We start from the raw sequence: 25846 nt of genomic DNA, 5'->3' as shown, positions 1-25846 counted from the left end.
TAACAAGAGATTGCTTTTTGCCTGTGAACATAATTGGATCAGGGGGCGAACTCTGTATAAGAGAAGTATTCTTCTTCTTACTTGTTCTGCCTTTTCTGATTTTTCCTTTTAGGCTCATTGTTTAATTCCCTGCTGTCTTGGTATATTTGTATTATATTATTTGTTTGTTGTTATTTTTATGTATAGTTGAAGATATGTTTTATGCCTAATTTTTCTCTTTTGTATATTTTGAAATACATATAAAGGTTGATATTTATATTTCTTGTCTTCTCTTAATCTTATTACCCAAGACCTGCAATATACCATTCGCCTGTTATCAACAGTCTCCCCTATCTCATATCAAAAATTATGAATGGATTCAACCAAATAAACATATTCCTACAGCACGCTACCAGAAAGGGTTGTGACTAGATTTTTGTTTGGCTTCTGCTCACCACTGGGAGAGTGTATTGCCCGAATTTGAAATAATTTTTTAAATAAATCATGATCTCCCAGGGAACCCCTCGTAACCTCTCACAGAACTCTCTGCTTCTGTGGGACCACGGTTGAGAAGCCCTGCTCTAACTAGGGCCTCAGAAACGAAGTAGCATTCCTGGAATCCTGGTGGTCTCTCTTTCTTCACCTGGCCTTGCTTGTCAGGTTGACTGGCAAAGAGCAAGGCAGGTGGGCCCCCAGCAGCCAGGAACCTCCTTGTCGCCTGTTCTGAAAGGGCCCTGGATTCTCATGCCAGGAAGAGCCATTTCATACACCAGCTGTGGGCTTTGCTCTTCTCCATTCTTCCTTCCAGGAACCTTGGAGAAAGAGAGCAGAGACCTGGAAATGTGAATTGCACCATCATCATAAACAAGACGGATCATCCACTGGATCATTTGTCATAAGACAGCACTTTATTTCTATTTCTAAAAAAGATTTTAAGTAGTGAAGTTGAAGAAGAGATGGTCGCTGGCTGTTGCAGAGAATGAGATCATCTTGAATCAGTCGTCTTGCAGATCCTCACCTAGCCCTATTCACTTGCCTGGCGACATTTCAGTGACATCTTAAAGCGAGATGGGGATTGTGTAACCAGATAGTGTGATGTAAAATCTGGTGCTTGTGTTTTATCTGGCCACAATAACTGGAAGTTTCTCAAAATGCTGGTGAAGAAGAGGAAGAGCTCCATCCGGGCCAGGTTTTCCCCTAAGCAGGCTCTTGGTCCTGAAAAGGAAAAGGGAAAGTGAAGGAGAAGAGAACAGCCATTCAGCCAGCTGAGCACTCCAACCTTTTTCAACCTCTGGACCTGTTTGGTCTTCCACACAATGATCCCAAATCTCAGCAGGTGGGCAAAGTTTGTGAGGTTGTTTTCTTCTTTCCTTCTCTAAAAGACTTACTTTCTATGACTCTATACAGCACGTCTTCTACTGCTTAGACTGATATTCTCAAGTCGATATTCACTTCTTCCCTCTCCCTGTTCAATTCCTCTTTTCTTGCCCGACTCTGACCTGTGCATTACAGGCACTTACCTGTCTCATGCTTTCTCCATCATGCAGAGAGCCCAATAGAGGCTCTTAGCTGTAGAAAAACTTAAGTAACTCAGCCTTTCTTGTCATAGGCCATTTTCCTCAATAAAGATTATGTTTATTCTTCCTTCAGGCATCTAATAGTGCAACACCTTCTGGCCCACAATAGTGAAAATATCCCAATGGCTGTAATTTTTCCATTCTGATCCCTCCCCAAGAAGTATATACTATTAGAGAAAAACCTCCTGTGAGCATCTTGCCTGGAAGAATCTATATCCTCTCAGGCAGCTGTTCAGAGGAAGATAGAAGATTTGTCTGAATGTGGTTCAGGAATTTACCATTTCCTCTGCTTTATCATGCCCAACATTTTCCAAGGAGACATTCACATGGAAAACCTCCCACAATGCTTTCAGATACTGGACAAAGGGGACAATATCCCCAGAGTGAATTCCATGGCTACAAGGAAACATTTTTCCGCTGTTCTGGGATGACCACATTCAAAATGGTTACTTGTGTTTTTTTCAACCCCATTTTTACTTGAGATACTGAATTATAAGCTGCACCCAGGAGCTGATTTCCATAAGTCTCTCAAGGTTGGGTAGTTTGGGGTTCAGGGTGTGTTGCCACTAAAGTGTGTGTCTGTTGTGTGTGTGTGTGTTTGTGAGAGGGAGGGAGGGAATAATTTACCTGCTGAAAATGCCAAAAAGGCTTCCGGCTTCACAAACTCTCCCTTTTCATTCAAGAAGTTGGAGGGGTTGAACTCTTTTGGGAACTTCCACTGAGATTCATCAAAATGGGCAGAATGGAGATTGACAAAAACCATGGTGTCCTGCAAAGCCAAGACAAGTAGGTCAAGTGGAAGAAAGTCCTCATTGTCAGACATGGCTGAGAATGCTCTACCAGAGTGTCAGCCTTAGTAGGTAGACCAGACAGGAAATATGGCCAGATCAGCTAATTCTAGTTTATTCTAAAGCTACATTAACAGAATCTTGCAATTCTGAAGGGACATTTCTCCTGCTGTCTTCTTTACAGCCTGAGAACCTACAGAGGGTCTCTTCTGAGCCTCTTCGCTTCCACTATACAGCTGCAGACTGTGCTGTCTCTTATCTGACTATTCAATACGCAGCATTTCTTGGCCATTCTCCCAAAGTCTTTCCTGCGTACCACTGTATAGATAGACCCCACTCAGCCACCATTCGTAAGCAAGAATTTCTCAGCTTTCAGAAGCCACCTTTGCTGCAAGGACTTTGGAGAAGCCCCGGAAACTATGCCAACTTGCCAAAGCACACAACAGAAAAATTGGTCAATAAGCCTATTCCACTTTCATACAAGGAGGTCCAAAAGCAACTCCTCTTATCCTTTGACTGTGCTATGTCTTCCTTCCATATAAAAGAACAGGACTGACCTCAAATCTTGCTTTCTCTTGCTCTTACATAGAAACACACACCTCATGCCAGAAAGATACAGATGGACACATGCAGATTCACCAACATTTCACTTCATGGGAAAGAATTAAAGGTTTCTGCTGTTACCTTGGGAATTTTATATCCAAAAAGCTGTACATCTTGAATGGTTGCGTGAGGTAGTCCAAGAGGAGCAACATTTGAAATGCGTTGGATTTCATGAATGACGGCATTTGTGTAGGGCAAGTTCTCTCTATCTTCATACTTCAGGCTTGCATTGTTTCCCAGAACAGCATCTATCTCCTTCTGGCATTTTTCTGAGGAACCAAGAACTCAGTTACCTTCTGGAAAAAATTTCATTGACTCTATGTAGACATGTTTGGCATTCTTCCCATCAAAGTGCCGAGCAGAAGTGATGAGATTGTAGCTCACTGAATTCCCAGCCATGATATTGACTCCCCATTCAGGACCCTTCCTCATTTGCATTATAAGTGAGGGTATTACTCTTACTAGTCAAGGAGACAATTTCATAATTCTTTACCTTGGATCTCTGGGAAGGCCATCAAATAGAGGAATCCCCATAGAAGCGTTCCTGCCATTGTCTCTGTTCCAGCCAAGAACAGGTCACACAATAAGACTCGTAGCTGCTCGTCTTCAAAACTGGAACTTTTCCTCTCTGCCTTTGGAAGTTAGAATAAAGAAGTTGTTAAAATCAAATGGAGAAAGGATCTTCTCCCACTCATGTCTTCTTTTTAATACAGTTGATAACAGCAATTTAAACATGGGTTTTCTTTCTGAAAAAATATTCCTAAAAGGGGAAAGGAAGTAGGGAGAGGAGAAACCGGCATGTTCTTCCAGTGACAACCCATCATGATAGAAAAAGTTCAGGGAGAGCATGAGGGTGCCCCAGAGATCCCCCAGAGCAGGCAAAGGGCCGTTTCTTCCCAGTCTTCCCTCTGCTGCATCTGGATGGAAAGATCTATGTTAGGTGACTCGGTTTGCACAACATGCAAAGCAAGGGCACATAGCTGCGTTCACACATCATGTCCACCAGGAAAAAAGTGAATAACATCTAGAAAAGTCACTGTATCAATGTTTTGGGGTTTTTTTACTTTTATGAGGCGTAATGTCAGACTAAACAGATTCAACATGAGGGGAAAAGAAAACAATGCAAAGTCAGCAACAAGAGACTGAGAAATCTACCTTCTGCATTTCTTCCAAATATGCATCAGTGAAATCCCGGGGTTCTCCAGGAACCAGGGTCGCCTTGTGCTCTTCCACCTCTTTTTCAAAAAAAGCTTCTACTTTCTTTGAAGATGTTAGTATTCTCTGATGGGGCAGAGGAAGCCTCCTCACTAAGGGCACCACGTTGTAAAGCTGCCAGCAAAGACAAGAAAAGCCAACATTGATTAATTTGACCACAATGGAGTCTTCTTTGTAGGATTTATAGAGCAGGAAAAAGATCCCTTCTATTTTAAAGGGTTCTTGGAAATCTCTCTTATTCATTATTTGATAGAGAGTCAAATGTCCAAATCAGGCAAAATTTCAATACAGAAATTCTTGTTAAGGATACCAAGCCCCACGGTCCCAGTGCCATTTTCAAACTTTGATGTATCTCATGCAGCAGAGTTTTCAGGAAGCTCTTGTCATATTCAAAACGTTTCCCAAATATTATGGTAAAAATGATGTTGCTGACTGCATTCTGCAGAAACTCATGAGGATCAAAAGGCACACCTGTGGAATAAAAGAAAAGAAAAGAGATCTCTACTGATCCACCCTCCTGCATGTTCCTTTAGGGGAGTCACAAGATGCTCTCCCCTAAGCAGCTTTACTGGTTGCCAAGGCATCACTGGAAGAACACAAAGTAAATCCACTATAGATTCCAGTTCTCTAATCAGCTCACCGTGAACGTTTTGGCAAAAGAGTCGCCAAGGTCCAAATGATGTCTGCCATTTTCAATCTTTTTCTAAGAGATAAAAATCTTACTGAACTTTAAAGAAACGACATTGAAAAGTGTTAGCCCTGCAAGGTAGTTCAGAAAAGAAGTACAACCGGGAGTATCAGCTGTATGTAATGTACAATTAAAAAGACTGCTTGGGGACTATCAAGACAAAGAATATGTCTGTGACATTATCATTACTGTATATCTTTTGGGACAGCTAGAAAAATTAGGTGACAAGCTCCATACATTGAAGGAAGTGATGAATGAACAGTCAAAGGAAAACATTTCATCTAAAGCATTTCTTGCTTCTCTTCCATGATTCAGAACCTGAGTAATCCTTGAGATTTCTGCTTTCCATCATGAACTGCTAAATATGTATTCTTAGTCCAATCTCAATATGTTGCCATGTTGGACTTAACTCCATTGCAAACATATCCTGGTGAGCATTGCCAGTAGAGATGATTGACTTTTAGTCCAACACTTCTGGAGATCATCGCCTTGAGGAAAGGCTACTAGGTCATCACAGGGGCAGCATGGAGCATGGTGGGAGGTGGGCGCAGTGAAGGATGGCAAAGAGCGTTCCATGAAAACAGAGGTTGGCGAATAAGTATGTTTCCTAGGCTGGCTGTTTTATATATGATGACTCTCCCACCTTTTCCCCAGTTTTCTATGGAGATCCAAAAGCATTCTCAGAATTCTAATTGGTAGCTCCCACGCTAAGAAAGTCACAGGACTGTTGCTTTACAAACATGCCAAGCACAGAGACAAAATGAACAGTGTGTCTTATTTTGGTCAATAGAGCTTGGAATTTTGTGCAACCAGAATTCTGAGCTTCTCCCACTCTTCTTCAATACACACACCCAGTGGTCAATTTGGAGGTCAATTGAGTTGTGTCCTCTGGACAAAGAATCAACACTGAAATGACGATTCCCTAGCCATCCCATCCTGTCCCAGGAGAACTTACTTGTCTCTTCAGTGAATGCCTCAATCAGATAAGTTGCCTCCTCCAAGATCTTTTCCTCCATTGATTTCTTGCCCACTCCAAAGTTTCTGAGAAGCATCAGTGAAAACTTTCTTTGCTCCTTCCAGACTTCACCATATCTTACTGTCAGTATACCTAAAAAATCATCCAACAGTCATTCACCTGTATCTTGTTTAAACGTAATGATTGATTGATTGATTTTTAAAAGAAAGGTATATTTTCAAAAATAATAATTTTAGTATATGAACAGAGAATTACTAAACAATTAATGCTCAATTAGTAGAACATAATAATGCCAAGCAAAATACTTTGAGTAGTTTCTCTCATGGTCTAAGAAAGAAGTATGAGCTTTTGCAGCTGAATGCCAAAATCTCTAGTATACGATTATTCATCAGTGTTTAAAAAGAAAAAAGGAGAAGGGAGTAATTCTAACATTTCAAGAGATTATTCCTTCTCTTACTGGAATCTTTTGGTCAGCACTCCAGAATGCAGAGAAAAAGGGATATTGGTAGATAGACAACAGAATGGATAACTTGGGGTCTTCCCAAGACCAAACAGGCATTTGGAAAAGGAAAAAAAGGGCTTGGAAATTACATTCAGTTACCTTTTTTTTTACTGAGGGCATCCATTATAGGAAAGTCTGGCCTCCCAGCAAATTCCTTGCCTTTTATCACAAGGACCTCTTTTGCTGAAGGAAATCCATGAGTTATGACTGCAGGTGTTCCTCCAAGATAAACACTGAAGACTGGACCATATTTTTTTCCTAGCTGAAATGAAGTAGCCAGGATTAGCATAGAGGCCTTTGGAAATTAGTTGGGGCCAAACACTGCAATCTTGCAACATGAAACTTCATCAAGGCTGAGTATGAGAAACCTATCCAGAGCTCCATTCTACTCCATTCCCCACAGTGTTCAGACAATGCTCCTTCCTATTCATGCATAGAGGTAACTGTAAGCATTCTATATACAAAACTTTAATGGGACCCCAAAGCAAGAGAGTGATTTGCATCTTATCTGGTAGAAGTTCAGAATGTTTTTCTTGGCCAAGCACTCTTCTTAGGAGAAGTGTTAGAAACAAACTCTGCAGTGATGCAAGATCAAGGAAGGGGCTGAAAATTACCTATAGCTGCACTGAGTGCCTCCCCAAAACATCCAGCCACTTCCCTTTCCTCTTCATGCAGAAGCGTAACTGTAAGCATTCTGCATGCAAAATTTTAATGGGATCCCTTATCAAGAGAGTGATATTTATCACATCTGGCAGAAGTGCAGAATGATTTTCTTGGCCAAGCACTTTTCTTAGAAGTGTTAGTTACAAACCCTGCAGTGATGCCCCATCAAGGAAGGCGCTGAGCTATTGCTCCACTGTGTGCCTCCCCCGAAATGTCCTTCCACTCCCCTTTTCTCCTCATGCAGAAGGACAATTCTAAGCAATCTGTGTTTAGAACTAAGGGAATTATGGACTACATTTACACAGAAAGTCTTCCACCAAGTAGAAGCCTGCAGGAAGGGGAGAGTTAGGAAATGACTGGTGGACCAGGATCGTTTGGAGGTGCTGAAAACTTGTCCTTGCCAGAGCTGCCAGGGAGAAGATTACTGAAATGCTCTTGAGTGGATTGCCAAGATCCTAGGAGAATGGGGATGGAGGAGATTTTTTATGTATTATTAAATTTATATGCTGCCCACCTCCCCCAGAGGGTGACTCTGGGCACCTTACAATTAAAAACCAAGACAATAAAAGCAATAAAAGTATAAGTATCCTCCAATTAAAATCACAAGTAACAATTCTATCCAAGCCAGTATACAATTCAGGAAGACGGGGGAAGCAGTATCAATCATCCCATCAGCAAGTTCCAGCACTGTGAGCTCTCTTCAGGCCCCCAGGCCATCTGGCATAGCCATGCTTTTACACCTTTTTGGAAGGCCAGGAAAGTGGGGACAGCCTGCACCTCATCTACGCAAACCAGGACCTTCAATTGTTTTTATTGCTTTTACTTTTATTGCTAAGCATAGATGAATAGTAGAATAGTGGGAATGTTATTTTAAACCGTTTGCTTGACCTGCCATAAAAAGGGGGGAGAGGAGGCCAGGTGCCATTATCTCTATCTTGAAACAGACATCCAAGGCCAGGAGGTGTGAGAACCGGGGCAAGGCACGAAGAGCTGCAAGCAGGAAAGGAACCCTAGAAGGGGGGGAATTTGGGCTTAAAAGTACAAGGCTTTGCTTTGTAGAATTAGACTCACCAAACTATGATGCTGTATGCTTCTCCTGAATAAAGAAATCTCTGATGGAACTTTTGGTCTCCAGAGGATTTACTGAACTTTGGGACTGAGTGTGCAGACTCTGACATTTTGTTGAGTCTCACCCCTTTTCTACGGGGGATTTACCCGGGGAATTATCCACCGTGGAAAACCCTCTCGAAAAACCTCCCGCGACTGCGGAGATGGAAGAAGAAGGCCCCCTGCTTGGAGCAGAAGGGGAGGTATTGGAGGAGGAAGTAGGAACCCCAACAACCACCTACGCTCGGTTCCCACCACCACGGAAACCCGAACGGCATGTGACCAAGTTATGGAGCATGGAAGAGTTGGCTGGGGGAATGTCGTTCCTGGACATGGCGCCTGAACAATGCTGGGCACTGACTACGGGGAGAATCGAATCCACCCGAGTGGGAGCCCTGAAGGAGTGCGTGCAGATACTACAATCCGAGAACAGCATGATGAGGAGAGAATTGATGGGGATGAGTGACCTAATCCGGCGCTCAGGTTTGTTCAGGGGTCGCGAAAGGGAGGGGAATGCGGAGAAGAAGGGGCGGAAGAATCGCTACTGGCCCCCCCTACCACCTCCACGACGGCGACCCCAGTGGCTCTGGAGGCGCAGGGACTCCCGGCTGCCCCAGCTGCGGTGCCCGCAGCCGCCCCGGGGATCCAGCGACGAGTCTTCCCAGCCCAGGCCAACCTAGATGTCCTCCTAAAACGGTGGCGGCTAACCGAGAAGTTTAGCGGTGAACCGAATGAAGTGCCGAGCTTTATGGCCCAAGTCACCATGTGCATGGAGCAAACAAGCCATCTATTCACCTCCGACCGAGAGCACATGATCTACATTTGCAGAGCGCTCACCGGGAAAGCAGGAGAGTGGTTGATTCAACTTCGTGCAGCACAAGCACCTGAACTACGCCACCTTGGCCGATTCCTAACCGCTCTGCGGCGGAGATTTGAGGATCCGGGAACAGTCGCCAAGGCCCGCTCAGCGCTGAATAAAGCGCGGCAGGGGAATCACAGCATCGGCGAGTACGGCCTGGAATTTCGCAACATTGCGGGGAAACTGCCGGATAGGCTGGAGCAGTTTAAGATCACCTGCTTCCAGCAAGGCATGCGGCGCGACTTGTGGAAATTAGCCTTCGCCTGAGGAAGCCCAAACACCCTAGACAGATGGATTGAGCACGCTGCAGAAGTAGAAGCTGAGTGGAAATCGGTGGATCCGGAATTTGAGCGGAAAACTGGCGGTTTTGCGCAGGCGCCCCGGAAACTACCAGCGAGAGGAGGAGACAAGAAATATCCTAGAGCGGCAAGACCACGAGCCTGTTTCCGCTGCAGAGAACCGGGGCATTTCGCGCCCACTTGTCCCAAACTGCCGATTGTGCAAGCAGTGGAACCGAGGAAACCCTCGGGTCCTGCCCAGAAACCCGGCAGTACCAAAGGCAAGAGAGGAACGGCGGCGGCGGGAACAGAATCGCTGTTCCCAGACCTCGTCATTTATAAAGACGGATCGGTTGGAGAGGAACAAGAGGCAAGTGCGGATCCTGACAAAACCACTCGCCAAACCAACGCTGAACTGGAGGAGGAGGAGGCTCAGTAATATGCCAAGCTGTCAAAATGCGAATTTCATAAGGAACAAGTAGACTACTTGGGGTATCGTATTTCCAATTCAGGGATTGAAATGGATCCGGCAAATGTGAAAGATGTTTTGGGTTGGGAACCACCCAAAACCCGGAGGCAATTACAAAGGTTTTTAGGCTTTGCGAACTTCTATCGCCAGTTAATTCCAAATTTTGCACAAGTTGCTTTGCCGTTAACAGACTTGCTAAAAACAAAGGGCAAAGGTTCAGTGAAAGCCCAAAAGCCGGGGGGCCCGTTAATATGGACAGAGGAGTGCCAAAAGGCCTTTGAGGCTTTAAAAACCTTGTTTACAGCAGAACCTATTTTAAAACACCCAGACCCAGACAAACCTTTTGTAATTCAAGCCGTTGCCTCTGACGTAGCAATTGGAACTGTCTTGCTCCAAAAAGATGAAGGGGGGTTACTCAAGCCCTGTGCTTATATTTCTCGCAAATTTACTGAAACAGAAGGAAGGTGGCTCATCTGGGAAAAGGAGGCTTTTGCAGTACGTTGGGCCCTTATGACGTGGAGGCACCTCCTTGAAGGAGGATCACACCCTTTTGAGGTGTGGATGGACCACAAAAATTTAGAATCCCTGACAACTCCGAGAAAATTATCTCCCAAACAAGTATGCTGGGCCCAATTTTTCAGCCAGTTCAAGTTCACTTTAAAATTCATCTCTGGAGGGAAAAACTTTTTAGCCAATGCATTATCGAGGCTACCTCAGCATAACAGCCAAAGAGAACAGGTGGTTGCTCCGGTAATCCCTAAAGCACCACCTCAAACAGAACCTGGCTCGGTAGCCCTGACCAGAACCCAAGCAAAACTACAAAGGCAAAAACAGCCTGCACCTCAGGTGGCAAGCTGTTCCACAGGGCGGGGTCCATGGCAGAAAAGGCCCTCTTCATGAACCCCACCAGCCAAAACTCCTTGCCTGGTGGGGTCCGCAACATGCCCCTTACTGAAACAGTCTTGAGTGGATTGCCAAGATCCAAGAAGAATGGAGATGGAGGAGATCATGGAAAGGGACATACTTATTCAGGGCAGATGGGCCTAAGGCCCTCTCCTGAGGATGGCAACATCCTGCTAGCCTCAGACATTTCCAGCCAAGCATAATTAATACCCTTCTCTAACTGTGATACACAGGAGAGCTTTCAAACTTGATACCTACACAAGTGAGTTTAAGTAGGTATGCTGACTTTAGAAAAAGCCTTACCTTCCAATAAAATGTTATGAATAAAGGTGAAAAACATCACAAGAAGGTTTTTGTTGCTCATGTTATCTGATTGTTTCCCAAGAACCGAAAGTCTTGTGAGAAAGAGGATCAAAGCAGCCCTACCCTAACAAAAGTTCAGATAAGCAGGCACTAAAGAACAGAGTCCAGTTTGCTCTAAGAGTTACCACATTCAGCACCGAATGAAACTCTCATGAAACATAGGTTCAGCCAAAGAAGTTTACTCGGGTGTAATGCAGGTAGATACAAAGAAAGCCAGAGTTGGCTTGGCACAGATTACATAGCGTTTTATAGGTTCCCCGTTCCCGCGCTTCTCCCCATTGCCTGGGTTATTCTCCCCCTCGCCCAAATGGCAGATTCAGCCCTGTTTCTTTGTCTCCCTGATTACTGTCCTTTGTTTGTGGGGTCGTTGAGTTAGTTGGGCTTTTCTTCTGCAGGCTAAGCCAGGGCTTCTTAATCACTTGCCGATTGCCGCTGGGGGGTGTGTTGCCTGGGGCGCTTGAGGGAAGCCGGCTGTGATGCAAAGTATCCGCTCCTGCCCTGAGTCAATGGCCGCCACCTGCTGGGAATTAACTTCCTCTTTTCCGCTGCCTGCGCCAGAGGTGGTGAAATTGACTAGGGGAGGTGAAACTGAACAGTGGCATTGGCCCTGCCGTGCTGGCTGAATCTGACATTTGTCATCTCATATCTCTAAACACCATCTTCCTTATTATAAACCTGCCAACGAGGCTCTGTGAGAACCCAGCTTGTTTGCGGGTGAGGCACTGCTACGGGACCTGGGAGACCCCCTTTCCCAAGGGCTCAGGGCCTTTGGCCCCACTTGTCTAAGGACAGGCCAGAAACACGCAGGGACAGCATGGGAAAACTCTTCCTTTGCAAACTCTCACCACTTCTGAGCGTCCAAACAGCTCCTGGGTGCAAAGGCAAAGTGCGATCCCCCACAATTACCCCCTTATTACCAAAGCTTTTATGTAAGAGCCTCATCGTTAGAGCCTGCTTAAAGACTACCTGTAATAGATTTGCTGTTTTTCCACCTGTACTTGATTCTTCTATCTCTGCCATCTATCTTTTATATTCTTTCAAAATATACAGCAATAAAAACTTTTGGGAGCAGGGCAGGAAAGAAAAAAGAATTGACAGATTTGGGATTCAGCTGAAACTGAATCATAAACTACTCATTCAGGCAGACAAACACACCCTTTTTAGCCTTCTAAAGTACCGGATTTCTCCAGTACTTTTTGGAAGGGGAGGGTTTCCTTTGCAAAATTGGAATGGAACTGAATTCACCTTAAAGAGCGAATGAATCTTTCAGAAGAAGTTAAGTTCCAGCAGGAATTAGGATTCCTCTGCATCAAATGGCAAATATGTTCTCATCTAAATTTTTTTCTCTAAATCCTGTGGCAAGCAAAAATTGTGTCTCATGTAGAAAAGCTAACAGAAAGAGCCATCTCCTCTCAGTTCTTTCTGCAGGAGCAAAAATTGTGGCAGATTCACTCCGTGGAGTTTAATCTGAGGGAAAATAAGGAGCCTTACCTGATCCAAGTCCTTCTGAAGGTTCCCGATCCTGACCTGAAGGAGATTCCCAATCAGGGGCAGGTGCCAAGGCCCTGAAGGGAAACCTTTGGGACGTCTGCTCTTCCAGAACCAGAGGACTAGCAGGGAAAGAACGATCAGCCAGCTGAAAGCAGCCATGTTGAAAGCAGGGAAGCCTCGCTCTCTCTTTCTCTGCTGCTGTGTCTCTGGCAACTCAGCCAGTGATTAAATTTTTAAGGTCTCGATGAAAGGTAAACTCTGAACCGAAGCCAGATGACACAAGCTGCTGTTTGGCAAACAGGAAATTAATATCAGGATCCTCAGGAAAAGTTTATATGTTGTCAAAATGTATCACTACCTACTTGTCTAAAATGCCCGAAAAAATTTCATCCAAGACTGCCTCACAATTCACCAACAAAAGGCAACCCTGGTTATTCAAATTTGCCATGCCTGGCATCAAATGCAGTTAAGTGTTCGTGTCCCTCCTTCATACTGAACTAGTAAGAACTTCTTGAGTATAACCTTCTGTATGGCACTTTATTTCCCAAGTTTCAATGAAATGCCAATAAGAAGACTTGAGATGAGACTTCTGATGAATAGCAGATGTATTTTGATCAAGACACAGCTGGGTGACCCCAATCAACACATTAACAAAAGATGTTGATGAAATCACACCTCACAAAACAAACATCAGAGGCTTTATAGACATTTAAATCTGTAATCAGATAGTACATCCCCTCATACCCATACAAGGGATTTTGGGGACGGTCTGAGCAAGTGAAAGGTGGTTCTTAGGAAGGTAAACTTAACTGTAACTTTTTCTTCTGGTTACCAAGGGAATGGCATACAAGATTTTTCTTATCTCTCTCTAGAATGCAGGGCCCCACAACTGTTGCGAAAAGCTTGATACAACAAACAGCTTGTACTCAGCTAATTGCTTATTCGAAGACAATCGGGCATTCAGCAAAGAGATAAGGGGGGGGGGGAAGAAACCAGTGCTCTTTACAAAGCAAAAGCAAGTTAACCCTTTAGAAATAAAATAGAGTGCACTGTTACAGGTATGGTTATACATTATGTGAAGCATATATATATATATATATATATATATATATATATATATATATATATATATAAAATATAAAATTGTGTATCAAAATAATGCCCTTCATTTCCTCCCTTTGCTTTTGAACATAAGATGCTTCTTATGTATGTGATTCCACTTATATGTTTTCGGAAGGAAGCGAAGGATCATAAGTTTGGCAAATGTTTGGGCTTGATTTCTGGGGGCTGCAATTACAGTTAAACCATCAATTGTGGAAACAACATCCTTTCCTTTCCTTTCCTTTCCTTTCCTTTCCTTTCCTTTCCTTTCCTTTCCTTTCCTTTCCTTTCCTTTCCTTTCCTTTCCTTTCCTTTCCTTTCCTTTCCTTTCCTTTCCTTTCCTTTCCTTTCACACACATATACACACTCTATGGCAGTTAGCAGTCCACAGCCATTGCTCATCACACATCCTGTTGTCCGCACCAGCTCGCTCACTTGGTCTCGAAGTGGATTCAAAATCTTTTTCCTGGGCACTGTCACTGAACTTCACAGTGTAAGTCTCAGTCACATACATTCCAACCAATGGTTGAACCCCTTCTTGTGGTTTTACAGGGGCTTCCATTGATTTATTTACTACCACGCCTGGCAGGGAAGGGTCCACAAAATATGAGGAGTATTCCCATTGTCCCTCTTGGGATCTTTGGGGAATAGGGAAACAATCCTTTCCCTTCTTGCCCTTTAAGAGCCAAGGGAGGAAATCAAACTGGTCATAAGCAGGTTTATTCAGACACCAGTTCTCTCTCATTTTTCCTTGAAGAATAGTTACTCTGGATCCTTTGGTTAAATACACATCTTTGAGCTGTTTTGTGGCTTCATGCATAGCTTTCATCATTGTGAAAGTATGATCACGAACCATTGAAACTACCATGGCACAAGCATTCACATCAATTCTCCCCACTTCCACTTGTCTCTTGGGTTCATGGGGATTATGTCGCTGAACACATATTGGTGTCTTATCCAGCATTTCTACTCCAATTGCAACAGGCCCATCTATGGGGGGGCCTTGCTTTAGTCCCATTCTCAATATCATCCTCTTAAGTGTATCAAAATAAGATCGAGCAAGTCCACTTGGGGGTCTTTCTCCTGTGAAAACTAACTTAGTCTTGATTTTGTACCACCATTCTGCTGGGACAGGAAGGGCTTGGTGAACCCCTGGGGTTATAGGTAAACATATCCAACAATCCTTTGCTATTTCAGGGTTACCTTCCTGCAGCAGATTCTGGGACAAAACCACAGTATCATAAATGTAAGTCTTATTAGACTGTAAACGGAACACAAACTCCTCTGTATCTTTTCTGCGTATTACCTTATAAGTAGGTGCCGGTGGTGGTGGTGGTCTTCGAAGTCCAAACCTTTCAATATAAGCATCAGTATTGTCAACCAAAAGAAACACTTCTATTATCAATAGACTTATGATCAGATTTTTCAGGCACACACTCTTTGATCTGTCCCTGGGCATCCAAAGCATTAAGACATCCGCCCTCCAAAAAACAGTAATCAGACCCATCTTTATCCCTTCCCCAAAAGGTGTGGGGAAACCAACAACAAGTGAAAAGTATTCCAAAACAAACAATCAACACAATGAAAACAATGTCAGTTTCACAACTTGGGTTGTGACCAAGCCAGCACATGTAGGGGTTTGTGTGGCTGGGAAAGTCTATGGTTTCAAATCTTCTGTTCCTGAATTAGGCCTCTACCGGTGGACCTAATTAGTCCTTGAAAAGATCTGCTGGTAAAGCTAGAGAGCGCTGCAATTTTAGTTTAAGTCCATCAACCAAGGAAACTTGCCACGTCTCTGAGGGTTCCTCCACCTGCTTGATTCTGGAGCCATGTATCCAGGCCTTAATGTCTTCAACTTTCACAGCTGTTGGGGTGCTCAGAAGAACTTGCTTTGGCTCGGACCACTTTGGATCAGTGCAGGATGGGAACAGCTCCTTAACTCTGACCCACTGGCCTGGCTGGGCGATGGGCGGTACGTCAGGAGCAACTGGCAAGGCGTCTCGGACCTGTAGTGAAATAGAACATAAAACCTGTGCCAGTTTCTGTAGATACTGAGAAATGTTGTTTTCACCTGTCCATACAGTTAGCACTTCATGTGATACAAATGGTCTCCCATAAAGCATTTCAAAAGGGGACAACATCAGTGGCCCTCTGGGCATAGCTCTGATACGTGTTAGAGCAAGGGGCAACACTTTAGGCCATGGTAACTGAGTCTCTTGACAAAGCTTGGCAAGCTGAGTCTTTAAAGAATGGTTCTTGGCCTCTCTTTGGCCTCTGTAAGCCCTTGAAGGTTGGGCATCAGGCTTGGCATTCCACGAACATTCATTTTTCGAGTGGCCAATTTGTCCACATTTTGCACATTGATCTTTCTGTAAGCGTCTCTGAGAGGGAAGGAAAGAATCTGGCCTGGAAAAAGAGTCTTGCCTCCCTTTGCTTTGGGGGCGTATGGCCAGTGCAAGAAGAGATGCTTGCTTACTCATCTTCTTGTCTTCTTTCTTTTCATCCTCTAACTCTCTCTGAGAATAAACAGTGAAAGCCATCTGGATAAGGGTTTCAAAATTTTGGGTGGATGGGGCAGGTAACTTCTGGAGTTTTTTCCTAATATCTGGAGCACTTTGGCCAACGAAAGCAGCTTTAATCATAACTTCATTGGCAGGGGCTTCTGGGTCAAGATCAGTGAAACGGGGGTAGCCATCTTTAAGGCGTGTCAGGAATTCCATAGGGGATTCTTTAGGTTCCTGAACAATTTGGTGGACACGATGAAAATTCACTGTCTTTGGCACACCCAGTCGCAGTCCCTGAAGGAAAGCAGTTCTGACCCTTTCCAAAACTAGTGTCCCATCTGGAGTATTGGGATTAGCCTCATAACTTGGCACCAGAACATCTTCAGCAGCTGGCCAAGCTCCAAGCGGGCGGCCAGCCTGCACATCCACATTTCTTGCAGCTGTGTATGCTTCAGTGGCTGCTTTAAGTACTTGACGCTTCTCTTCTGGTGATAAAAAGGCTGACATCAAAGTAAAAAGATCTGGGATGGTAGGTTTGTGAGTACAAATGATGCGTTGAACAAGATCCACATATTGCTGGGGAGACTCACGATAAGGAGGCAATCCTTCTCTCGAGTTAAATAAATCACTGGTAGTGAAAGGAGTGTGAATAAAAGCCAATTGGTTGCCCATTGGTACTTGTCTAAGAGGGGCAAGGAGATTAGGGTCCTGCCCCCGTAATGAAGCAACAAAAATATCAGGACAGTCAATGTTGTAAACAAGTCCTGTCCTGGTATGTGAAGGGCTACTCACAGCTGCTGGTGACTGTGAAGCTGCCACTAAAAATTCTTGAGAAGCTGGCTGAAAAGCAGCTGCAGAGGTTAAAGGCAGTGGGGGGGCAGTCCCAGCTGCGGGGGTTGCTACAACAGCAGAGCCCATGGGGGCTGGCGATGGAGATGCCTGAGGAGCTGATGCAGGGGGCGGAGGAGGGGCCGTTGGAGTACAATGGGGGGGGGGGAAATTCCTCCTCCTCCTCCGTTTTGTGCTTTAGCTTTGTTTCTGTGTCCTGCTCAGCTCTCGGCTGCAGGGAAAAAAGTTTTACAGGGTTGGTTTTCAGCCCACATAGAACTTGAATGTCTGGGCGAAGGAAGAGGTTAAAGAAAAATTTAGCATATATCTCTTCCTCAATTCTGCCACTTGAAGCCAAAAAGCTGGCAAAAATATTTATGAACTGTCCATCAACAGTACCTTCTGGTGGCCAAAATCCTACATTTGGGCCAATATAATAATGTGGCCAAACGAGTTCACAAAAAGTTTTTAGTTTATTCTTTTTAAAACTCAATTTCATTGCAACTCTGGGTTTTAAAATGTCCCAGTGCTTGATAACACACTCCAGTGGCTGAGGGCTTTTTACCCGCTTAAAGCTTTCTGCCACGGTTTCCTTCCTTGCCGTTTCACTCAGGCAGCTGTTGCTGTTCCCCATAGTGCCACCTAGTGGATTTTCTTCTTTTTCTTTTCTTTTTCCTTTTTCCTTTTTCCTTTTTCCTTTTTCCTCTTTTTTTTTCTTTTCTTTTTTTTCTAAGCCTTCTATTGACGTGAGTTATGGTGCGTGCTGCCTAGAGGATTTCTCGGGTTTTTCCTTCAACTCGGGATTCTTTAAGAAAGAACTGCACCGGAAAATTTCTCGGGCTGCTTCCTCCCTGTTCGTCTTTCCCTCGACGCAGGGCCTCAGCTCGGGATTTCTAGGAATTCCTCGGGCTGATTTTTCCTTCAATCAGCTCGGGGTCTGGCCAGAGTACCCTCCCTAATGTGAAATCCTTTTCCATGTAATGGTGCACCCTCCTACCTTGGAATCCTCCTCTAGGACAATATATTCCAACAAGCACACATATCAACCACACGGATCGTTGTGGCCTCTATCGCCTCACATGGGTAATCAGAGAAAACACACTAAGATCCTCACACACTCACTTCATGGGCAGATCTCTAACAGAAGTTTCCCATGTCTCATTCACGCACTTACAAGGCACCACTCCCCACCTAATAAAAGCATACTCACCCTGCCCAAATCCGCCTTTATACAACGGATGGGAGAAGTCTCAATTTTTTTTTTTTTTTGTGCGTTCAGGCCCAGCAGGAGTGGAGTCTGCCGACAACGACCAGCACAAGGTCACTGGAAAACCTTCCAGGCGCGCGCTTGACATTGATAGATAGTCTCTGTCGATTTCCTCCGTCTGCTGTTATGAAGGCAATGAGGGGGCTTAAAGCAGCCTCCCCAAGGAATCCCCACCTTCAGGACTCCTGGCTGGCTTGCCAAAAATGTATGGCACTTTATTTCCCAAGTTTCAATAAAATGCCAATAAGAAGACTTGAGATGAGACTTCTGATGAATAGCAGATGTATTTTGATCAAGACACAGCTGGGTGACCCCAATCAACACATTAACAAAAGATGTTGATGAAATCACACCTCACAAAACAAACATCAGAGGCTTTATAGACATGTAAATCTGTAATCAGATAGTACATCCCCTCATACCCATACAAGGGATTTTGGGGACGGTCTGAGCAAGTGAAAGGTGGTTCTTAGGAAGGTAAACTTAACTGTAACTTTTTCTTCTGGTTACCAAGGGAATGGCATACAAGATTTTTCTTATCTCTCTCTAGAATGCAGGGCCCCACAACTGTTGCGAAAAGCTTGATACAACAAACAGCTTGTACTCAGCTAATTGCTTATTCGAAGACAATCGGGCATTCAGCAAAGAGATAAGGGGGGGGGGAAGAAACCAGTGCTCTTTACAAAGCAAAAGCAAGTTAACCCTTTAGAAATAAAATAGAGTGCACTGTTACAGGTATGGTTATACATTATGTGAAGCATATATATATATATATATATATATATATATATATATATATAAAATATAAAATTGTGTATCAAAATAATGCCCTTCATTTCCTCCCTTTGCTTTTGAACATAAGATGCTTCTTATGTATGTGATTCCACTTATATGTTTTCGGAAGGAAGCGAAGGATCATAAGTTTGGCAAATGTTTGGGCTTGATTTCTGGGGGCTGCAATTACAGTTAAACCATCAATTGTGGAAACAACATCCTTTCCTTTCCTTTCCTTTCCTTTCCTTTCCTTTCCTTTCCTTTCCTTTCCTTTCCTTTCCTTTCCTTTCCTTTCCTTTCCTTTCCTTTCCTTTCCTTTCCTTTCCTTTCCTTTCCTTTCACACACATATACACACTCTATGGCAGTTAGCAGTCCACAGCCATTGCTCATCACACATCCTGTTGTCCGCACCAGCTCGCTCACTTGGTCTCGAAGTGGATTCAAAATCTTTTTCCTGGGCACTGTCACTGAACTTCACAGTGTAAGTCTCAGTCACATACATTCCAACCAATGGTTGAACCCCTTCTTGTGGTTTTACAGGGGCTTCCATTGATTTATTTACTACCACGCCTGGCAGGGAAGGGTCCACAAAATATGAGGAGTATTCCCATTGTCCCTCTTGGGATCTTTGGGGAATAGGGAAACAATCCTTTCCCTTCTTGCCCTTTAAGAGCCAAGGGAGGAAATCAAACTGGTCATAAGCAGGTTTATTCAGACACCAGTTCTCTCTCATTTTTCCTTGCAGAATAGTTACTCTGGATCCTTTGGTTAAATACACATCTTTGAGCTGTTTTGTGGCTTCATGCATAGCTTTCATCATTGTGAAAGTATGATCACGAACCATTGAAACTACCATGGCACAAGCATTCACATCAATTCTCCCCACTTCCACTTGTCTCTTGGGTTCATGGGGATTATGTCGCTGAACACATATTGGTGTCTTATCCAGCATTTCTACTCCAATTGCAACAGGCCCATCTATGGGGGGGCCTTGCTTTAGTCCCATTCTCAATATCATCCTCTTAAGTGTATCAAAATAAGATCGAGCAAGTCCACTTGGGGGTCTTTCTCCTGTGAAAACTAACTTAGTCTTGATTTTGTACCACCATTCTGCTGGGACAGGAAGGGCTTGGTGAACCCCTGGGGTTATAGGTAAACATATCCAACAATCCTTTGCTATTTCAGGGTTACCTTCCTGCAGCAGATTCTGGGACAAAACCACAGTATCATAAATGTAAGTCTTATTAGACTGTAAACGGAACACAAACTCCTCTGTATCTTTTCTGCGTATTACCTTATAAGTAGGTGCCGGTGGTGGTGGTGGTCTTCGAAGTCCAAACCTTTCAATATAAGCATCAGTATTGTCAACCAAAAGAAACACTTCTATTATCAATAGACTTATGATCAGATTTTTCAGGCACACACTCTTTGATCTGTCCCTGGGCATCCAAAGCATTAAGACATCCGCCCTCCAAAAAACAGTAATCAGACCCATCTTTATCCCTTCCCCAAAAGGTGTGGGGAAACCAACAACAAGTGAAAAGTATTCCAAAACAAACAATCAACACAATGAAAACAATGTCAGTTTCACAACTTGGGTTGTGACCAAGCCAGCACATGTAGGGGTTTGTGTGGCTGGGAAAGTCTATGGTTTCAAATCTTCTGTTCCTGAATTAGGCCTCTACCGGTGGACCTAATTAGTCCTTGAAAAGATCTGCTGGTAAAGCTAGAGAGCGCTGCAATTTTAGTTTAAGTCCATCAACCGAGGAAACTTGCCACGTCTCTGAGGGTTCCTCCACCTGCTTGATTCTGGAGCCATGTATCCAGGCCTTAATGTCTTCAACTTTCACAGCTGTTGGGGTGCTCAGAAGAACTTGCTTTGGCTCGGACCACTTTGGATCAGTGCAGGATGGGAACAGCTCCTTAACTCTGACCCACTGGCCTGGCTGGGCGATGGGCGGTACGTCAGGAGCAACTGGCAAGGCGTCTCGGACCTGTAGTGAAATAGAACATAAAACCTGTGCCAGTTTCTGTAGATACTGAGAAATGTTGTTTTCACCTGTCCATACAGTTAGCACTTCATGTGATACAAATGGTCTCCCATAAAGCATTTCAAAAGGGGACAACATCAGTGGCCCTCTGGGCATAGCTCTGATACGTGTTAGAGCAAGGGGCAACACTTTAGGCCATGGTAACTGAGTCTCTTGACAAAGCTTGGCAAGCTGAGTCTTTAAAGAATGGTTCTTGGCCTCTCTTTGGCCTCTGTAAGCCCTTGAAGGTTGGGCATCAGGCTTGGCATTCCACGAACATTCATTTTTCGAGTGGCCAATTTGTCCACATTTTGCACATTGATCTTTCTGTAAGCGTCTCTGAGAGGGAAGGAAAGAATCTGGCCTGGAAAAGAGTCTTGCCTCCCTTTGCTTTGGGGGCGTATGGCCAGTGCAAGAAGAGATGCTTGCTTACTCATCTTCTTGTCTTCTTTCTTTTCATCCTCTAACTCTCTCTGAGAATAAACAGTGAAAGCCATCTGGATAAGGGTTTCAAAATTTTGGGTGGATGGGGCAGGTAACTTCTGGAGTTTTTTCCTAATATCTGGAGCACTTTGGCCAACGAAAGCAGCTTTAATCATAACTTCATTGGCAGGGGCTTCTGGGTCAAGATCAGTGAAACGGGGGTAGCCATCTTTAAGGCGTGTCAGGAATTCCATAGGGGATTCTTTAGGTTCCTGAACAATTTGGTGGACACGATGAAAATTCACTGTCTTTGGCACACCCAGTCGCAGTCCCTGAAGGAAAGCAGTTCTGACCCTTTCCAAAACTAGTGTCCCATCTGGAGTATTGGGATTAGCCTCATAACTTGGCACCAGAACATCTTCAGCAGCTGGCCAAGCTCCAAGCGGGCGGCCAGCCTGCACATCCACATTTCTTGCAGCTGTGTATGCTTCAGTGGCTGCTTTAAGTACTTGACGCTTCTCTTCTGGTGATAAAAAGGCTGACATCAAAGTAAAAAGATCTGGGATGGTAGGTTTGTGAGTACAAATGATGCGTTGAACAAGATCCACATATTGCTGGGGAGACTCACGATAAGGAGGCAATCCTTCTCTCGAGTTAAATAAATCACTGGTAGTGAAAGGAGTGTGAATAAAAGCCAATTGGTTGCCCATTGGTACTTGTCTAAGAGGGGCAAGGAGATTAGGGTCCTGCCCCCGTAATGAAGCAACAAAAATATCAGGACAGTCAATGTTGTAAACAAGTCCTGTCCTGGTATGTGAAGGGCTACTCACAGCTGCTGGTGACTGTGAAGCTGCCACTAAAAATTCTTGAGAAGCTGGCTGAAAAGCAGCTGCAGAGGTTAAAGGCAGTGGGGGGGCAGTCCCAGCTGCGGGGGTTGCTACAACAGCAGAGCCCATGGGGGCTGGCGATGGAGATGCCTGAGGAGCTGATGCAGGGGGCGGAGGAGGGGCCGTTGGAGTACAATGGGGGGGGGGGAAATTCCTCCTCCTCCTCCGTTTTGTGCTTTAGCTTTGTTTCTGTGTCCTGCTCAGCTCTCGGCTGCAGGGAAAAAAGTTTTACAGGGTTGGTTTTCAGCCCACATAGAACTTGAATGTCTGGGCGAAGGAAGAGGTTAAAGAAAAATTTAGCATATATCTCTTCCTCAATTCTGCCACTTGAAGCCAAAAAGCTGGCAAAAATATTTATGAACTGTCCATCAACAGTACCTTCTGGTGGCCAAAATCCTACATTTGGGCCAATATAATAATGTGGCCAAACGAGTTCACAAAAAGTTTTTAGTTTATTCTTTTTAAAACTCAATTTCATTGCAACTCTGGGTTTTAAAATGTCCCAGTGCTTGATAACACACTCCAGTGGCTGAGGGCTTTTTACCCGCTTAAAGCTTTCTGCCACGGTTTCCTTCCTTGCCGTTTCACTCAGGCAGCTGTTGCTGTTCCCCATAGTGCCACCTAGTGGATTTTCTTCTTTTTCTTTTCCTTTTCCTTTTCCTTTTCCTTTTTCCTTTTTCCTCTTTTTTTCTTTTCTTTTTTTCTAAGCCTTCTATTGACGTGAGTTATGGTGCGTGCTGCCTAGAGGATTTCTCGGGTTTTTCCTTCAACTCGGGATTCTTTAAGAAAGAACTGCACCGGAAAATTTCTCGGGCTGCTTCCTCCCTGTTCGTCTTTCCCTCGACGCAGGGCCTCAGCTCGGGATTTCTAGGAATTCCTCGGGCTGATTTTTCCTTCAATCAGCTCGGGGTCTGGCCAGAGTACCCTCCCTAATGTGAAATCCTTTTCCATGTAATGGTGCACCCTCCTACCTTGGAATCCTCCTCTAGGACAATATATTCCAACAAGCACACATATCAACCACACGGATCGTTGTGGCCTCTATCGCCTCACATGGGTAATCAGAGAAAACACACTAAGATCCTCACACACTCACTTCATGGGCAGATCTCTAACAGAAGTTTCCCATGTCTCATTCACGCACTTACAAGGCACCACTCCCCACCTAATAAAAGCATACTCACCCTGCCCAAATCCGCCTTTATACAACGGATGGGAGAAGTCTCAATTTTTTTTTTTTTTTGTGCGTTCAGGCCCAGCAGGAGTGGAGTCTGCCGACAACGACCAGCACAAGGTCACTGGAAAACCTTCCAGGCGCGCGCTTGACATTGATAGATAGTCTCTGTCGATTTCCTCCGTCTGCTGTTATGAAGGCAATGAGGGGGCTTAAAGCAGCCTCCCCAAGGAATCCCCACCTTCAGGACTCCTGGCTGGCTTGCCAAAAATGTATGGCACTTTATTTCCCAAGTTTCAATAAAATGCCAATAAGAAGACTTGAGATGAGACTTCTGATGAATAGCAGATGTATTTTGATCAAGACACAGCTGGGTGACCCCAATCAACACATTAACAAAAGATGTTGATGAAATCACACCTCACAAAACAAACATCAGAGGCTTTATAGACATTTAAATCTGTAATCAGATAGTACATCCCCTCATACCCATACAAGGGATTTTGGGGACGGTCTGAGCAAGTGAAAGGTGGTTCTTAGGAAGGTAAACTTAACTGTAACTTTTTCTTCTGGTTACCAAGGGAATGGCATACAAGATTTTTCTTATCTCTCTCTAGAATGCAGGGCCCCACAACTGTTGCGAAAAGCTTGATACAACAAACAGCTTGTACTCAGCTAATTGCTTATTCGAAGACAATCGGGCATTCAGCAAAGAGATAAGGGGGGGGGGGAAGAAACCAGTGCTCTTTACAAAGCAAAAGCAAGTTAACCCTTTAGAAATAAAATAGAGTGCACTGTTACAGGTATGGTTATACATTATGTGAAGCATATATATATATATATATAAAATATAAAATTGTGTATCAAAATAATGCCCTTCACTTCTATAAATGCGTCCCTTTGTGATGGAATGGAATTATGAAGGCCAAACTCAGGGAGGGAAACATCCTCTTTCGTCTCCTGAGGGGCGAGGAAGAGATGAGAGGATGAGGCTGGCACCTCCCTGAGGAATTCATTCTGTTTTGACTGGCTGACTTTGGGAACTGAGGTTTCAGTCTGGTAAGATTCTTGCTAGAGGTTGTAGCTAATAAACATTGCTGAACTGAATCTACATGGTCTCCTGGAGTTCCTTGGGCTAGGCCTGACAGCCTTTTGGTATTGTTCCAGGAGATCCAAAATAAATCCAAAACATTTCATAGGTTATTCTCTTGGTTTATCGTTTGTATTTCCCTTTTGTTTTTAAAATTTCAGCCAGTTTCTTTTGTATATGCAGTAAAGCATCCTTTTCCAAATCTCTCTATCAGCCTGTCATTTGTAGTTCCTGTAAGAGTTGCCGCATTCATCGCTGAATAAAGAATAGAATAGAATAGAATAGAATAGAATAGAATAGAATAGAATAGAATAGAATAGAATAGAATAGAATAGAATAGAATAAAATAGAATAGAATAGAATAGAATAGAATAGAATAGAAATCTTTATTGTCATTGTACTACTTGTACAATGAAATTAAATGCCACCCCAGTGCAGCTTTAAAAATATAAAAACCATAGAACACATAAAACACATAAAACACATAAAACACATAAAATACATAAAACACAACCTTCACATTCCATATTGCACAACCCCTGATGCTGCATTAATACTGCACTATACGGTAGAGTTCAGTATAGTTACAGCTCTAAGATAGAAGCTATTCTTCAGCCTATTTGTCCTTGTTTTCATTACCCTCTACTGTCTGCCAGATGGTAACAGTTCAGAAAAAGGATGTCCCGGGTGGGATGGGTCCTTAAGAATGTTTTGAGCTTCCTTAAGGCAGCGGGAACTATAAAGTTCTTCCAAAGAGGGGAGAGGGCAACCAGTGATCCTCTGGGCAGTGGTGGTAACCCTCTGGAGCGCTTTCCTATCTGCCACTGTGCGGCTAGCAAACCATGCACAGGTGCAGTAGGTCAAAATGCTCTCTATAGTACAGCGGTAGAAGGTCGCCAGCAGTTTTTCATTCAGTTGTTGTTTCCTGAGAAGTCTCAGGTAGTAGAATCTCTGCCAAGCCCTCTTAACCAAGGCTGCAATATGAGCACCCCAAGTCAGGTCCTCCTTTATAATAACACCCAGAAACTTGAAACTGGCCACCTGCTCCACTCAGTCTCCATTAATAACCAGGGGCTGGACATCTAATCTATTCCTCCTATAGTCCACTATAAGCTCCTTGGTCTTATTGATATTAAGGGCCAAATTATTGTCTCCGCACCACAAAAGCAGCCGGTCCACCTCATCCCGGTAGGCAGACTCATCTCCTTTGGAGATAAACCCCACCACTGTTGTATCATCTGCACATTTAATGATAATATTGCTGAAGTGAGTGGGGGTACAGTCATATGTATAAAGAGTGTAAAGT

At 44.0% G+C, this 25846-nt stretch overlaps 1 protein-coding gene across 2 annotated transcripts; it reads right to left on the bottom strand.

The window, feature by feature from the left end:
- Positions 1-865: 865 nt before the first annotated feature.
- LOC103062605 (cytochrome P450 2J6-like) lies at positions 866-13136 on the bottom strand. Of its 2 annotated transcripts, XM_088135950.1 has the most exons (9): positions 12462-13136; positions 6428-6590; positions 5806-5958; positions 4473-4633; positions 4103-4276; positions 3441-3579; positions 3029-3216; positions 2184-2325; positions 866-1194 (listed from the first exon to the last, which is right to left on the bottom strand). In XM_088135950.1, exons 1-9 carry the CDS (start codon positions 12618-12620, stop codon positions 1004-1006), a joined length of 1470 nt encoding a protein of 489 aa, XP_087992076.1. In that variant the 5' UTR covers positions 12621-13136; the 3' UTR covers positions 866-1003. The 2 variants fall into 2 exon arrangements, with proteins under 2 accessions (XP_087992076.1, XP_087992077.1); XM_088135951.1 differs by lacking the exon at positions 6428-6590 and having other exon boundaries at positions 12462-12553.
- Between the last annotated feature and the right edge of the window lie 12710 nt (positions 13137-25846).

Source organism: Python bivittatus, unplaced genomic scaffold, assembly GCF_059951505.1.
Source record: "Python bivittatus isolate LINGU-HERP-01145 unplaced genomic scaffold, Pbiv_v1 ctg000190_np1212, whole genome shotgun sequence".
Taxonomy (NCBI): Eukaryota; Metazoa; Chordata; class Lepidosauria; order Squamata; family Pythonidae; genus Python; species Python bivittatus.
This window is presented reverse-complemented; position numbering and strand designations above follow the sequence as displayed.